This window comes from Oncorhynchus clarkii, chromosome 1 (genome assembly GCF_045791955.1).
Source record: "Oncorhynchus clarkii lewisi isolate Uvic-CL-2024 chromosome 1, UVic_Ocla_1.0, whole genome shotgun sequence".
Taxonomy (NCBI): domain Eukaryota; kingdom Metazoa; phylum Chordata; class Actinopteri; order Salmoniformes; family Salmonidae; genus Oncorhynchus; species Oncorhynchus clarkii.
The window spans coordinates 26,934,053-26,948,225 of record NC_092147.1 but is presented as its reverse complement, the minus strand read 5'-3'; the positions used below and the strand labels follow the sequence as shown (position 1 = coordinate 26,948,225).

The following is a 14,173-nucleotide window of genomic DNA, read 5'->3' as shown; positions in this document are numbered from 1 at the left end:
AGGTAGTGGAGGACTGATGGATCTTTAGGCTTAGTCACCAGCTGGGTCAGGTTTACATCATTACACATGTCTTTTAGATTGTCTGAAGCCTGCATTTCCCAATCATAATTTAGGTCACCCTGTATAGTATCTTCTGATTTAGTAAAAGAAGACAACAAACTAGTTAACTCCTCGAGTGCACAAAGGTTAGCGGAGGGTGGACGGTACACCCCTATAACGGTTATGGATACATTTTTCCCTAGACAAGGCTTGAAGATAATAGCTCTAATGTTTTGGGCAAGGGAAATATATTTGAGTAAAGAGACAGATGTTTTAATAAGAATGGCCACTCCACCACCTCTACCCTGTATGTCAGCTCTGAACACATTATAACCCTCAATATGTATATCAGAGTCCAGAATGTCCCCAGAGATCCAAGTTTCAGTCAATACCAGAATGTCCGGATTAGTCTGCTAGGCGCAGATCTTTGATGTAATCCAGTTTAGGAAGTAAGCTCCTAATGTTCACCCCAAGTCCTTTTTACAATTTTTAAAGCCACATGGAGTCTCCAATTCAAACGAGCTATTACTTTTCCACGGTTAGCACCATAGGGCCTGAGGCCGCAGCCAATGTCAATATGGGCAACTCTGAGTAACCAATGTTATAAACTGACTTACATGGGCTTTGGTTGCTATCGTGCAACAGCCCAAGCCCTCTACTTGATTTGAAAACCGAGGGGGTATTCAAGGTTATGACTCCTCATAAAGAGTCGTTGCTTCTTTATTCTCCAAGGGGGGTGTGGCGGCGGGTACGATGGGAAGGGGGGTGAAATGGGAGGGGAGAGGTGATTTCAATAGGGAGGACTCTCTGCAGGGCAGCCCTGGCCAGGCAGTCGGAGATTGTCAACACGGTGACCAGGCAGTGGCACGACGACCAGGCTGAGGAGTAGAAAAGGTAAAGGTCTTCGAGTGGGACCTATCCAGGATACACTGCACTGTCTGGATGTCATGCTCAGACAGACATGTACACTGCCGGTCAAAAGTTTTAGAACACCTACTCATTCAAGGGGTTTTCTTTAATTTGTACTATTTTCTACATTGTAGAATAATAGTGAAGACATCAAAACTATGAAATAACACATATGGAATCATGTAGTAACCAAAAATGTGTTAAACAAATCAAAATATATTTTATATTTGAGATTCTTCAAATAGCCACCTTTTGCCTTGATGACAGTTTTGCACACTCTTGACATTCTCTCAACTAGCTTCACCTGGAATGCTTTTCCAACCGTGTTGAAGAAGTTCTGGCTTTACAGAGTCCAATGGCTTTTACACTACTCCAGCCGACGCTGCTTGTCCATAGAAACCCATATCATGAAGCTCCCGATGAACAGTTCTTGTGCTGAAGTTGCTTCCAGAGGCAGTTAGGAACTCTGTAGTGAGTGAAATGGAATGGCCGAATCCACTAAATTGAAGGGGGTGTCCACATACTTTTGTACATATAGTGTATATGTGGGAAAATGAGGTGCAAGAGGAGGTCGTAGACCAATAAGAAAGCCAACAACAGGAAGCAAAGGTTATTACTTTGTGTGTGTGTGCGCGTGCGTGTGTGTGTGGGGCCAGTGGAATGTCACCATCTGGAGTTCCACTGTATTGCAGTCGCTTCTTAATTTTCCAGACACACTTTTTTTTTCCCCCAGAGGTCGTTAAACTGTCAAAAACCAAAGGAAGGATTATGGTGCAATGACATGCTTTATGGTTCCATGATAATGGAACTCTAATATGTCACCACTAAATGGATTACTGTTATTGAAAAAGATTCATGAAGAGTTTTAGGGTGTGCAGTGTGTTTTAATGTTTGGTGAATAAAACATTAAAATATATATATATATATATATATAATAAAGATATACAATTGTATAACCACTGTAAAAGTCAAATGAAAGTAACCATCCATGTGTTTTGTCCTCCTCAGATTGACGAGCTGTATGAGGCCTACTGTATGCAGCACCGGCTGAGGGATGGGGCCAATAAGATGGTGAAGGCCTACACAGTCTCCCAGGGCAGTCGCGAGGCCAGAGAGAGCCTCTCTGAGGCCAACAAAGGCTACAAAGAGTACACAGAGGTGAGGGGTGAGAGAGGAGAGTTGATCAGTGAGGGAAAGAAGGGAGGGAGTGCCAGGATCAGATGTACAGGAAGCCGAGGACAGAGTCATTGTCCTGAGACTGAGTTCAAAGACTGTAGGGTAACCGGACTAAGAACAGGTGCTCTCGTTCCACCAGAGCTGTGCTCTATGATATTAGTACAATGATTGTAGTGTTGACTGCCTAATGTTTTTGCTTTGAAGGCTTTTCCATAACATTCTCTCTCTCCTGCTTTTTGCAGAACATGTGCATGCTGGAGAGCGAGCTGGAAAACCAGCTGGGGGAATTCCATGTTAAGATGAAGGGTACGTTCATGTCAGTGTGTCCATCTTCTTTGTCTGTTGTGACTCTGGACCCCAGTGTATCTTCGCTTCCTGTTGGTCTATTCCAATCAAACGGTTGCATTGTAAGATTGTTTGTTTGCTTGTATGTGGTCTTGAAACATTTGTTGTTTGTTGCAGGTCTAGCAGGGTTCGCACGGCTTTGTGCTGGGGACACGTATGAGGTGAGTTTTTCTTTCTCTCTCCTTTTATCGCGCTCTCTCCCTCTCTCTGTTCCCTCCACTTTTGCTGTCCTTGCAGGAGTAGTTTCTGCATGGCTGCCACAGCGTCACCATTCTAAGCGTTAGTGCTGGTGGAGGGAGTGTATATGCCACAGTAACATGGCCTCTCAGAGCTGGGCTATCTGCAGACTGCAGGAGGAGGGTAATTGGAAAAGGAAAGGTGTTCATGTGTCAGCACTGCCTCCGTCTGTTTAACATGCATAGATTTAGTGATGATTGACAGCATAATCAATGTGAGTAAGTGTCACACTCCATTCCCTCGCAGGGAGAAAGCACCTTTAAACAGAACCTCCATAGCTTTACTCTGCATTCAGCACAAACACAAATGACTCAGCGAAGGCTTAAGAATGAGCAAATGTGTGAAGACTAAGATAAATGTGACAGTGACTGGCTCATTGTGTGTTTCTGTTATTCCATATTGAACTTAAACCTGACCCCTGACCTTTCAGATCTTTATGAAGTATGGGCGGCAGCGCTGGAAGCTGAGGGGAAGGATGGAGATCAATGGCAAGCAGGTGTGGGACAGCGAGGACATGGTCTTTCTGCCTCTCATCACAGAGTTCCTATCAATAAAGGTATGAAGCAGCAAATCCTGCCCTAAAACTAGTATACAGATAAACACACACACACACACACACAGATCGTCACTCTCACTCACATTCACTTTGTCACATCTGTGTGTGAAGCGAAGGCTCAGAGGTAATGGATATAACAGCTCAGTGAGAGGAGAGCAGCTGGATATGTGCTTGTTTTTCTCCCTCACTGATTTCATTACTTTCCCTAATCATGTCAAGGGATCGGAAAGTCAGAATGAATGAATAAGGGGGGTTTGGAGAGCAGGCATCTGGGATGGGGTTTGGAGAGCAGGCATCAGGATGGGGTTTGGAGAGCAGGCATCTGGGATGGGGTTTGGAGAGCAGGCATCTGGGATGGGGTTTGGAGAGCAGGCATCTGGGATGGGGTTTGGAGAGCAGGCATCTGGGATGGGGTTTGGAGAGCAGGCATCTGGGATGGGGTTTGGAGAGCAGGCATCTGGGATGGGGTTTGGAGAGCTGGCATCTGGGATGGGGTTTGGAGAGCTGGCATCTGGGATGGGGTTTGGAGAGCTGGCATCTGGGATGGGGTTTGGAGAGCTGGCATCTGGGATGGGGTTTGGAGAGCTGGCATCTGGGATGGGGTTTGGAGAGCAGGCATCTGGGATGGGGTTTGGAGAGCAGGCATCTGGGATGGGGTTTGGAGAGCAGGCATCTGGGATGGGGTTTGGAGAGCAGGCATCTGGGATGGGGTTTGGAGAGCAGGCATCTGGGATGGGGTTTGGAGAGCAGGCATCTGGGATGGGGTTTGGAGAGCTGGGATGGGGTTTGGAGAGCTGGGATGGGGTTTGGAGAGCTGGGATGGGGTTTGGAGAGCTGGGATGGGGTTTGGAGAGCAGGCATCGGGATGGGGTTTGGAGAGCTGGCATCTGGGATGGGGTTTGGAGAGCAGGCATCTGGGATGGGGTTTGGAGAGCTGGGATGGGGTTTGGAGAGCTGGGATGGGGTTTGGAGAGCTGGCATCTGGGATGGGGTTTGGAGAGCTGGCATCTGGGATGGGGTTTGGAGAGCTGGCATCTGGGATGGGGTTTGGAGAGCTGGCATCTGGGATGGGGTTTGGAGAGCAGGCATCTTGGATGGGGTTTGGAGAGCAGGCATCTGGGATGGGGTTTGGAGAGCAGGCATCTGGGATGGGGTTTGGAGAGCTGGCATCTGGGATGGGGTCTGGAGAGCTGGCATCTGGGATGGGGTCTGGAGAGCAGGCATCTGGGATGGGGTCTGGAGAGCAGGCATCTGGGATGGGGTTTGGAGAGCAGGCATCTGGGATGGGGTTTGGAGAGCAGGCATCTGGGATGGGGTTTGGAGAGCAGGCATCTGGGATGGGGTTTGGAGAGCAGGCATCTGGGATGGGGTTTGGAGAGCAGGCATCTGGGATGGGGTTTGGAGAGCAGGCATCTGGGATGGGGTTTGGAGAGCAGGCATCTGGGATGGGGTTTGAAGAGCTGGGATGGGGTTTGGAGAGCAGGCATCTGGGATGGGGTTTGGAGAGCTGGGATGGGGTTTGGAGAGCTGGGATGGGGTTTGGAGAGCTGGGATGGGGTTTGGAGAGCTGGGATGGGGTTTGGAGAGCTGGGATGGGGTTTGGAGAGCTGGGATGGGGTTTGGAGAGCAGGCATCTGGGATGGGGTTTGGAGAGCAGGCATCTGGGATGGGGTTTGGAGAGCAGGCATCTGGGATGGGGTTTGGAGAGCAGGCATCTGGGATGGGGTTTGGAGAGCTGGGATGGGGTTTGGAGAGCAGGCATGTGGGATGGGGTTTGGAGAGCAGGCATGTATGATGGGGTTTGGAGAGCTGGCCTCTGGGATGGGGTTTGGAGAGCTGGGATGGGGTTTGGAGAGCTGGGATGGGGTTTGAAGAGCTGGGATGGGGTTTGGAGAGCTAGGATGGGGTTTGGAGAGCTGGGATGGGGTTTGGAGAGCTGGGATGGGGTTTGGAGAGCTGGGATGGGGTTTGGAGAGCAGGCATCTGGAATGGGGTTTGGAGAGCAGGCATCTGGGATGGGGTTTGGAGAGCAGGCATCTGGGATGGGGTTTGGAGAGCAGGCATCTGGGATGGGGTTTGGAGAGCAGGCATCTGGGATGGGGTTTGGAGAGCAGGCATCTGGGAAGGGGTTTGGAGAGCAGGCATCTGGGAAGGGGTTTGGAGAGCAGGCATCTGGGAAGGGGTTTGGAGAGCAGGCATCTGGGATGGGGTTTGGAGAGCAGGCATCGGGATGGGGTTTGGAGAGCAGGCATCTGGGATGGGGTTTGGAGAGCAGGCATGTATGATGGGGTTTGGAGAGCTGGCCTCTGGGATGGGGTTTGGAGAGCTGGGATGGGGTTTGAAGAGCTGGGATGGGGTTTGGAGAGCTAGGATGGGGTTTGGAGAGCTAGGATGGGGTTTGGAGAGCTGGGATGGGGTTTGGAGAGCAGGCATCTGGGATGGGGTTTGGAGAGCAGGCATCTGGGATGGGGTTTGGAGAGCAGGCATCGGGTTTGGAGAGCTGGGATGGGGTTTGGAGAGCAGGCATCTGGGATGGGGTTTGGAGAGCTGGGATGGGGTTTGGAGAGCAGGCATGTGGGATGGGGTTTGGAGAGCAGGCATGTATGATGGGGTTTGGAGAGCTGGCCTCTGGGATGGGGTTTGGAGAGCTGGGATGGGGTTTGAAGAGCTGGGATGGGGTTTGGAGAGCTAGGATGGGGTTTGGAGAGCTAGGATGGGGTTTGGAGAGCTGGGATGGGGTTTGGAGAGCAGGCATCTGGGATGGGGTTTGGAGAGCAGGCATCTGGGATGGGGTTTGGAGAGCAGGCATCTTGGATGGGGTTTGGAGAGCAGGCATCTGGGATGGGGTTTGGAGAGCAGGCATCTGGGATGGGGTTTGGAGAGCAGGCATCTGGGATGGGGTTTGGAGAGCAGGCTTCTGGGATGGGGTTTGGAGAGCAGGCATCTGGGATGGGGTTTGGAGAGCAGGCATCTGGGAAGGGGTTTGGAGAGCAGGCATCTGGGAAGGGGTTTGGAGAGCAGGCATCTGGGAAGGGGTTTGGAGAGCAGGCATCTGGGAAGGGGTTTGGAGAGCAGGCATCTGGGAAGGGGTTTGGAGAGCAGGCATCTGGGATGGGGTTTGGAGAGCAGGCATCTGGGATGTGGTTTGGAGAGCAGGCATCGGGATGGGGTTTGGAGAGCAGGCATCTGGGATGGGGTTTGGAGAGCTGGCATCTGGGATGGGGTTTGGAGAGCTGGGATGGGGTTTGGAGAGCTGGCATCTGGGATGGGGTTTGGAGAGCTGGGATGTGGTTTGGAGAGCAGGCATCTGGGATGGGGTTTGGAGAGCAGGCATCGGGATGGGGTTTGGAGAGCTGGGATGGGGTTTGGAGAGCTGGGATGGGGTTTGGAGAGCAGGCATCTGGGATGGGGTTTGGAGAGCAGGCATCTGGGATGGGGTTTGGAGAGCAGGCATCTTGGATGGGGTTTGGAGAGCAGGCATCGGGTTTGGAGAGCTGGGATGGGGTTTGGAGAGCTGGGATGTGGTTTGGAGAGCAGGCATCTGGGATGGGGTTTGGAGAGCAGGCATCGGGATGGGGTTTGGAGAGCTGGGATGGGGTTTGGAGAGCAGGCATCTGGGATGGGGTTTGGAGAGCAGGCATCTGGGATGGGGTTTGGAGAGCAGGCATCTTGGATGGGGTTTGGAGAGCAGGCATCGGGTTTGGAGAGCTGGGATGGGGTTTGGAGAGCAGGCATCTGGGATGGGGTTAGGAGAGCAGGCATCGGGATGGGGTTTGGAGAGCAGGCACCTGGGATGGGGTTTGGAGAGCAGGCATCTGGGATGGGGTTTGGAGAGCAGGCATCTGGGATGGGGTTTGGAGAGATTTAGATCATACCAGAATCACTAATTGTGATGTCTTACTATGTTTTCCTAGGTGACAGAGCTGAAGAGCCTGGCCAATCATGTGGTAGTGGGGAACGTGTCATGTGAGACCAAAGACCTCTTTGCTGCTCTACCCCGGACGGTGGCTGTGGACATCAATGACCTGGGCACAATCAAACTGAGCCTGGAGGTCACCTGGAAGTGAGTGGCTATCACATCGGTGTGGTGACCACCACATCAGTGTGGTGACCTGGATACCACCACTAGTGCACGAACATGTATGTGTGGTGCGCATATATTTGTGTATGGGTCTAGTATTAAGTTTCTGTGCCCTTTTTATCTCTCTGTCAGCCCTTTCGACAAGGATGACCAAGCCTCGGCCGCCAGTACTGTCAACAAACCCCCCACGGTGAACAAACGCTTCTCCACCTACAACCAGAGTCCTCCTGATACCCCCTCCTTACGGGAACAGGCCTTCTATGTGAGTACCCTGACTCTAACCCTGTGCTCTAAACAGTGTCCTCTTTCTTAATATGGTCCATAATCCATGGAGTAATGAGCTGTAATTGAGGAATGGTTCTTCGAATGAATCTGAGTGATTAACCCATTTAATTTCCATCCATGGCACCGGAAGTCTCCTGCTGTCATCTCATCCATTCTACCTAAGAGGCACTCTTTGATGAATGATTTTTCCATCTGAGACAGTAACTGTCACATGATTCAAAACGCAGCATCATATGATGCAAAAGGCATTGTGCCGACTGTATTTCTGTATTTTGAAAGTTATATATCTTAAGCTTGATTGCTGACAGGCAAAACATTTTGGGACTATATCAATAATGGACTAATGAAACAAATACCAAAATAGTTATTGGGTGAAGTTTTCCTTTAAGGGGGTGTCTCAGCTATAGTTAACTATGTTCATAATGGCACACAAAGCTTGCTACAGTTCTACCAGCTGTACTGAGCCTTATCCTTTTCCTCCCTGGTGACTCACTGATAGCCTGCCGCAGGTTAATCTGCTGCCAAGTATCCAGGACATGTTCTGTAATGCAACATGTAGTCTGTCAGTGGTGGTTGTTGTGCTGCATCAGGAGGTTTTCTGTACACGTGTGCTGGTTCACAAAGCTAGCAGGATGTATTGGTCTGTTTTGTCAATGGGCCAGCTAAATACTCCAGCACCTATTTGTCTTTAATTCAATAACTTGATTGAGTTAGGGTGAAGAGAACGACTGTGTAGTCTAGCTGTGATGTGTAGTTGCATTGGTCCACTAGTGGACCTTTCTCACGGCCCTCTCCTACTTTACCTGGTGGTGTAAAGACGGCTCCGAGGAGTCTGTCAAGGAGCATGATGTCCCCCAAACACCGCTGGTCCCTGCTGGATGTGTTCCGTGACACTCTGGCTGAGAGACTGTCTCAGAGCTGCTCCTGCAGTGATGTCTCCTCAGTCCATCTGGGCTCTGCTAACATGCAGACTGACGTAAGTGCTGCTGGCCACTACAGACATCCCACTAAATCCCTCAGTAGTTACTAGTTAAAGGTGTGGTATTTGTGGGAGAGCATGGTAATAGAACCTCCGTAGAGGAACTCACAGTAGGTCTTTGTAGATTGTGTTGTGCTGTCAATTGTTTAGAACCTCTGTAGGGTTGGCCACTATAGAATCTCTGTGTTTATGTTTAGATGTTATGTTCCTTGTTGGGTTTTAAAATAGTCTTTAGTAGTATTCTCAATGCCGAGAGCGCTGGGAAACAGACGCAGCCTCCAGCTCTCAATATGAAGCGTGTATTTGTTCTTATTGTTCCATTGAGGTGGGGCCTGGATGCCCAGCGAAAGCAGAGGCCTGATAAATGAGATGTTAATTAAAGGGAGCAGGGAGTTTGTTTGCTTTCTGGGCCAGAGGCCAGGCAGCTATGCTCTGGTTTATAATGTTTGGCATGGGTTTACAGGGGCCCTCAGCCCTTTGTCTATCTGACTTTCAGTTATACTGAATGTCTGCTGGACTAGTCCCATCTTCAAAACTTGATGGTAGTGTCTCCATTTGACTTTGTCACCCTTGTGCTCTTCCTCCCTCCCTCTGTCTCGTTTTCTCTCTATTTTTTTCTCTCCCTCTCACTGTAGAACATGCTGAGGAGGCAGGAGGAGATGGAGAATGGCACAGCCTGGTCTAACTCCTCGGAGTCGTCAGATGACTCGTCCAGCCCCCAGCTGTCCCTGGGGCTGCGTCATGCCAACAAGAATCTGGTCCAGCTAGAGGTTCAGGCCGCCGCGCCCTCCATTGAGATCTCCTTTGCTCCCAGAGACTCTGCCACCTCCACCCCTACCCGCTTAGCCAAACCGGAGGATGTGCAGAAGGAGGAGCCAGACACTGGAGCAGCAGGGAAAGAGGAGGATTCTGGGAAACAGGCTGTGCCTAACGGCCAAACACGTTATTCACGCTCCCTCAGCCATATCAGTGAGAACAGTGCCGATGGCGTACTGATGGACAGGTCAACTTGCGAATCAGTGGAGCCCTCTGAGGCCACCTCCCTGCAGTCTGGGATCTCTATAAATGATATTGAGATGGAGATGCCTGCCAGGGCGGAGTCAGCCCCTGTCCCAGCTGAGACTGTGGTGGTCGGGGAACCATCTGAGCCACTCGCCCCAGCTACTGTCACCGTGGAGGAGAGCAGGCCAGAGAGCAGGTATTCTGCAGGGTCTATAGAGTCAGACATGGGGTTAGAGGTTGTTTCAGGGGCTGTTTCAGCGGTAGAGCCAGAACTCCAGAGCTCTGCACCCACTAGGACTGATGCTGTGTCTCAGCAAGGTACCTCTCTGGATCTCAGGGCAGACTCACAAGCACAGACCCAGAGCACAGAGGAAATATCATATACTGCCCACAGGGCAGTGGTGGAGGAGGCCGAGAAGCCTGGGCCTGTAGTAGTGGCCAACCCCACAGAGGGTGAGAAGCAGCAGGCTGTGGACAGTGAAGTTGAGGAAGCCCTGAGTGCAGTCATCGCCTCTCTGGATGACTACAGGGGACAGTTTCCTGAGTTACAGGTCCTGGAGCAGGAGCTCAGACTACTGGAGGAGACATTAACGGTAAGTTATAGCTGTGTGTGTCTGTGTAGTGTGTGTGTGTCTGTGTAGTGTGTGTGTGTCTGTGTAGTGTGTGTGTGTCTGTGTAGTGTGTGTGTGTAGTGTGTGTGTCTGTGTAGTGTGTACATATATGGCTCTGTCTCTTGTGTTTTATGTTGTACCTGACAATGGAAATGACCACTTCATAAGAGTGAGGGGGACGTTGGTGGGGGTTGAGTAGATTTCAGAGTTCCATAATCCCACAGTCCCCTGTGGGATTGAGATCAGGGTGCGGAACTTCCTGCCCTTCAGCTCAGTCTAAATGTTTCCATCTCACAATGCTGCAGCGGGAGATGTGTGTGTACTGTCGCTGGGCGGTCGTCAGCCTCTTACACGTACACACACCCACCTTCTTCCCAACTGAGACACAGATAAGCATCAGAGCTCACTGAGCCAAACCCTCTGACAAGGCGATAGGAAACACAGATGCATTTGAGTTTTTCTATTATTCTTCATTTCATCACGGCATAATTTTAGAACACACTGTTTTGTTCCCAGATACTTTCCTCAGATGATCCTTTTCCAAATTACAATCAGGACTTTTGGCAGTGATATGGTTTGCTGAAACATGTATGCTTTTGTTACTGTATGTGTGCTGTATGTCTGTCTGTCTCTCTATAACATGTGTACGTGTGTGTTCTGAAGGGCCATACATGCAGTTGTTCGTCCAGTGTCCAGAGTCTGGCGGTGGAGACGGCTCTCGGCAGCTTTGACTTCCTCAATACCTCAGACCTGGAGGATGAAGAGGCGGAGGAGGATGGGGAGAAAAGGAGTGTGACAGACGGGTCAGGGTCCATAAAATGGCCTCCCTCTCTATGTTCCTTCACAGTCAGTTTTAAAGATGAGAAGTTTTGCTGGTGGAGGAGCTAGTTGGATTTCTGTGTGGTTACTTACTACCATCTAGTGGCGTAACACACATTTAAATATGCTGGATGTTAGTAAGGATAAGAAAAGTTAATTGGTATTCTGAATGATAATGCCCTCATCTGGTCTAAAGGTGGCATGATATGCAGAGCCATGGCTCTACGGGGTACCACTCTAGGGTAACAACTTGCACTGACTTGCCTAGTTAAATAAAGGTTTTTTTTTTAAAGTACAAATAAACAACACTCCTGATGTGCTCATACCTGGGCTCCTGTGTGATTGTTGTTTAGTGAGCACCACAGCGCCCCCGGCAGGCCACCAGAGGAGAGTGCAGGGGAGGATGAGTGCTGTGAGGAGAGATGCTGGGAGTCCCACTCCTCTGGACCTGTGAGCACAGGCTGCCAGGCTCTAGACCATACACTACTGGTCCATCTGAAAAACTGCAGTGCACAACTTCTGGTGAGGAACATGACATACTCATATGAGTAACAAATCACCCCATGGTCCCCTTATGTATGAGACTAAACCAAATGAGTTTAAGAATTCAAATCTCAAACATAAGTTCTACTTGGATCTTGTGTTTGTGTTGCGCTATCAACATGATCGATAAGCAGAGCAACAGCTCCCAGTTGTAATGTAATAAAACAATTTCAAATTGACATATGTGGTCTTACCAAATGTCCTGATTTTGGCTATGTGGTACCTATGACTCCTAATGGCTGATGCTGTGCAGAGGCTGGGGACCTTTGGGCCTCTGCGCTGTGGGGAGATGTATGCGCTGGACCGCCTGCTCAGGGAGGCCCGCGTCCTCGAGCTCATCAGACGTGTTGCCAAGGAGACCCCTGGAGGAGCCACTCAGCCAGATGAGGGTGAGTTCATTATTGCTGTAAGGAGGACAATAAAACAGCATATTAGCTTAGTCACTGACAGAGCTAAGGCAATAATGACAAAGGTTAACTACTGTAATTGTAAATGATTCAATTACTACCATCTCTAACTTGTTTTCTTTTCCGTCTGCCTGCCTTCTACTGCCTCTCTGTCCTGGAGTAGTGGTTCCCCAGTTAGAACAGTGCCAAGGGGCAACATTGCTATGGCAGCAGTGTACGGATGATGGCAGTGTGTACAGCACCTCCACAGACGCTTTCCTCACAACTCTGGCCGCTGCTTACACCAACAGACTGCCCGAGAGAGGAGTTAGCCTGGCAGACACAGGTGTGATACGGTTGTTGTGTCTCTGTGTGTGTCTATCATGCATTATATGATTTATAATATGTTCCTTTGTAGCTCAGTTGGTAGAGCATGGCGCTTGTAACGTTCGATTCCCGGGCCCACCATACATAAAATGTATGTAAGTCACTTTGAATAAAAGTGTCTGCTAAATGGCATAGATAATATTTAAACATAGTGATACATGGTCTAAAACACTCCCTAAGGAGTTTGGATCAGCAATGCTCCTGGCTTTGGTTCCAGTGGCCTGTGATGTGCCATCTTGTCACATCTGACCCATCTCTCTGTGCTGTATCTAGTGTTCTTGCGTCTGGTGGAGAGAATTCTGGAGAGGAGGCTGCCCAAGCGTGGGGGCGTGGTGGCCAGAGACATGCTGACCCTCTTCCAGTTCTGGAGCTACCTAGAGGCCGAGGGAGTGAGCGATTTGGACACACACATCATTGAACTAGCGGAGGAGGGTTAGTGTCTGGGAGATTGACTATTGCGTGGAGTTAGTTTGAATGAATAAGTTAATGTGTACTAGGTTACAGACAGCCACTTGGCTCTATGCTCAGTCATGATGAATTTAAAAGGCTGATTGCTCTTGTTGTTGTTTCACCACACCCATTATAACATACTCACCTCATTCTATTCTCTTCTTTCTATCGCCATTCCATCCTTCCTCATTCACTCTCTTTTTTACTACCTTCTTCCTTCCACAACACACTGTCTACCCTGTTTCTTTTTCTTCTTCCCTGTCCTCCACCTCCACCCATTTCCCCCCCTCAGTGTGGCTGGTTCAGAGCCTGCAGTCAGGGGACCAGGAGGTACTGGTGAAGGCCCTGAAGAGGCCTCCAGAGAGCAGCCTGAAGAGGGACGGCCTGCATGCTGTCAGCCTGCTGCTCAGGGACCCACGGGGGAAGGTGTCTGCCTCTGCCAGCTCCCTGCTCCGGAGCCTCGCCGACCAGCCACGCCATCGAGAGAGGGTGAGACCGAGATGCATTAATTCAGGCCCTACTCACTGTAGCACTTTTAAAATGCACTTCTTAAAAAGTGTTATCTTGTTGCTAGGATCACCAGTGTGGATTTATGTTTGTTTGGGTAAGTTATAGTGTATTTTGGCAATTTACCCCAGGCCCTAGTAAGCTGTCTGGAGCTTCTGGAGAATGAGAGTGTGGAGACGCGAGTGTGTGGCTGTAAAGCACTTGCATGTCTGAAGGTCAGTCTCACCACTTATTAGTCACATCTCTTCAACAATCTCTATGCTCTCTGTTTTTTTACCTCTACCTACCCTAGTGTCTGGATTCAGACTGTTGAGTCCACTCTGTTTTTATGTTCTGCAGGCCAAAGAGAGCATCGACCAGCTGGTCTATCTCTGTCGATCAGACAAGGAGGATGTGAGGGATGCTGCCAAACAAGCGCTGCTGGTGCTTGGTGAGTAGAAAGATAAAAAATACATGTTTGATAAGGGAGATCTTCCAGTTGAAGTCAGAAGTTTACATACATTTAGGTTGGAGTCATTAAAACTCGTTTTTCAACCACTCCACAAATTTCTTGCTAACAAACTATAGTTTTGGCAAGTCGGTTAGGACATCTAACTTGTGCATGACACAAGTAATTTTTCCAACAATTGTTTACAGACAGATAATTTCACTTATAATTCACTGTATCACAATACCAGTGAGTCAGAAGTTTACATACACTAAGTTGACTGTGCCTTTGAACAGCTTGGAAAATTCCCCCAAATTATGTAATGTCTTTAGAAGCTTCTGATAGGCTAATTGACATTTATTGAGTCAATTGGAGGTGTATCTGTGGATGTACTTCAAGGCCTACATTCAAACTCAGTGCCTCTTTGTTTGATA

At 49.6% G+C, this 14,173-nt stretch overlaps 1 protein-coding gene across 14 annotated transcripts in view; it reads left to right on the top strand.

Annotated features, from left to right (window-relative positions):
• LOC139397721 (rho family-interacting cell polarization regulator 1-like) overlaps positions 1–14,173 on the top strand; it is a 131,492-nt gene that overhangs the window by 111,390 nt on the left and 5,929 nt on the right. For 8 of the 14 annotated variants that reach the window (XM_071144446.1, XM_071144293.1, XM_071144215.1 and 5 more), the window contains 16 exons: positions 1,957–2,106; positions 2,367–2,430; positions 2,587–2,630; positions 3,137–3,262; positions 7,177–7,325; positions 7,476–7,605; positions 8,446–8,604; positions 9,243–10,202; positions 10,884–11,023; positions 11,393–11,561; positions 11,836–11,971; positions 12,153–12,314; positions 12,629–12,787; positions 13,098–13,294; positions 13,444–13,527; positions 13,652–13,742. In XM_071144446.1, the coding sequence (XP_071000547.1) occupies positions 1,957–2,106; positions 2,367–2,430; positions 2,587–2,630; positions 3,137–3,262; positions 7,177–7,325; positions 7,476–7,605; positions 8,446–8,604; positions 9,243–10,202; positions 10,884–11,023; positions 11,393–11,561; positions 11,836–11,971; positions 12,153–12,314; positions 12,629–12,787; positions 13,098–13,294; positions 13,444–13,527; positions 13,652–13,742 (2,920 nt within the window). The remainder of the gene's footprint in view (positions 1–1,956; positions 2,107–2,366; positions 2,431–2,586; positions 2,631–3,136; positions 3,263–7,176; positions 7,326–7,475; positions 7,606–8,445; positions 8,605–9,242; positions 10,203–10,883; positions 11,024–11,392; positions 11,562–11,835; positions 11,972–12,152; positions 12,315–12,628; positions 12,788–13,097; positions 13,295–13,443; positions 13,528–13,651; positions 13,743–14,173) is intronic. The other 6 variants (XM_071144605.1, XM_071144620.1, XM_071144553.1 and 3 more) reach the window with 1 other exon arrangement.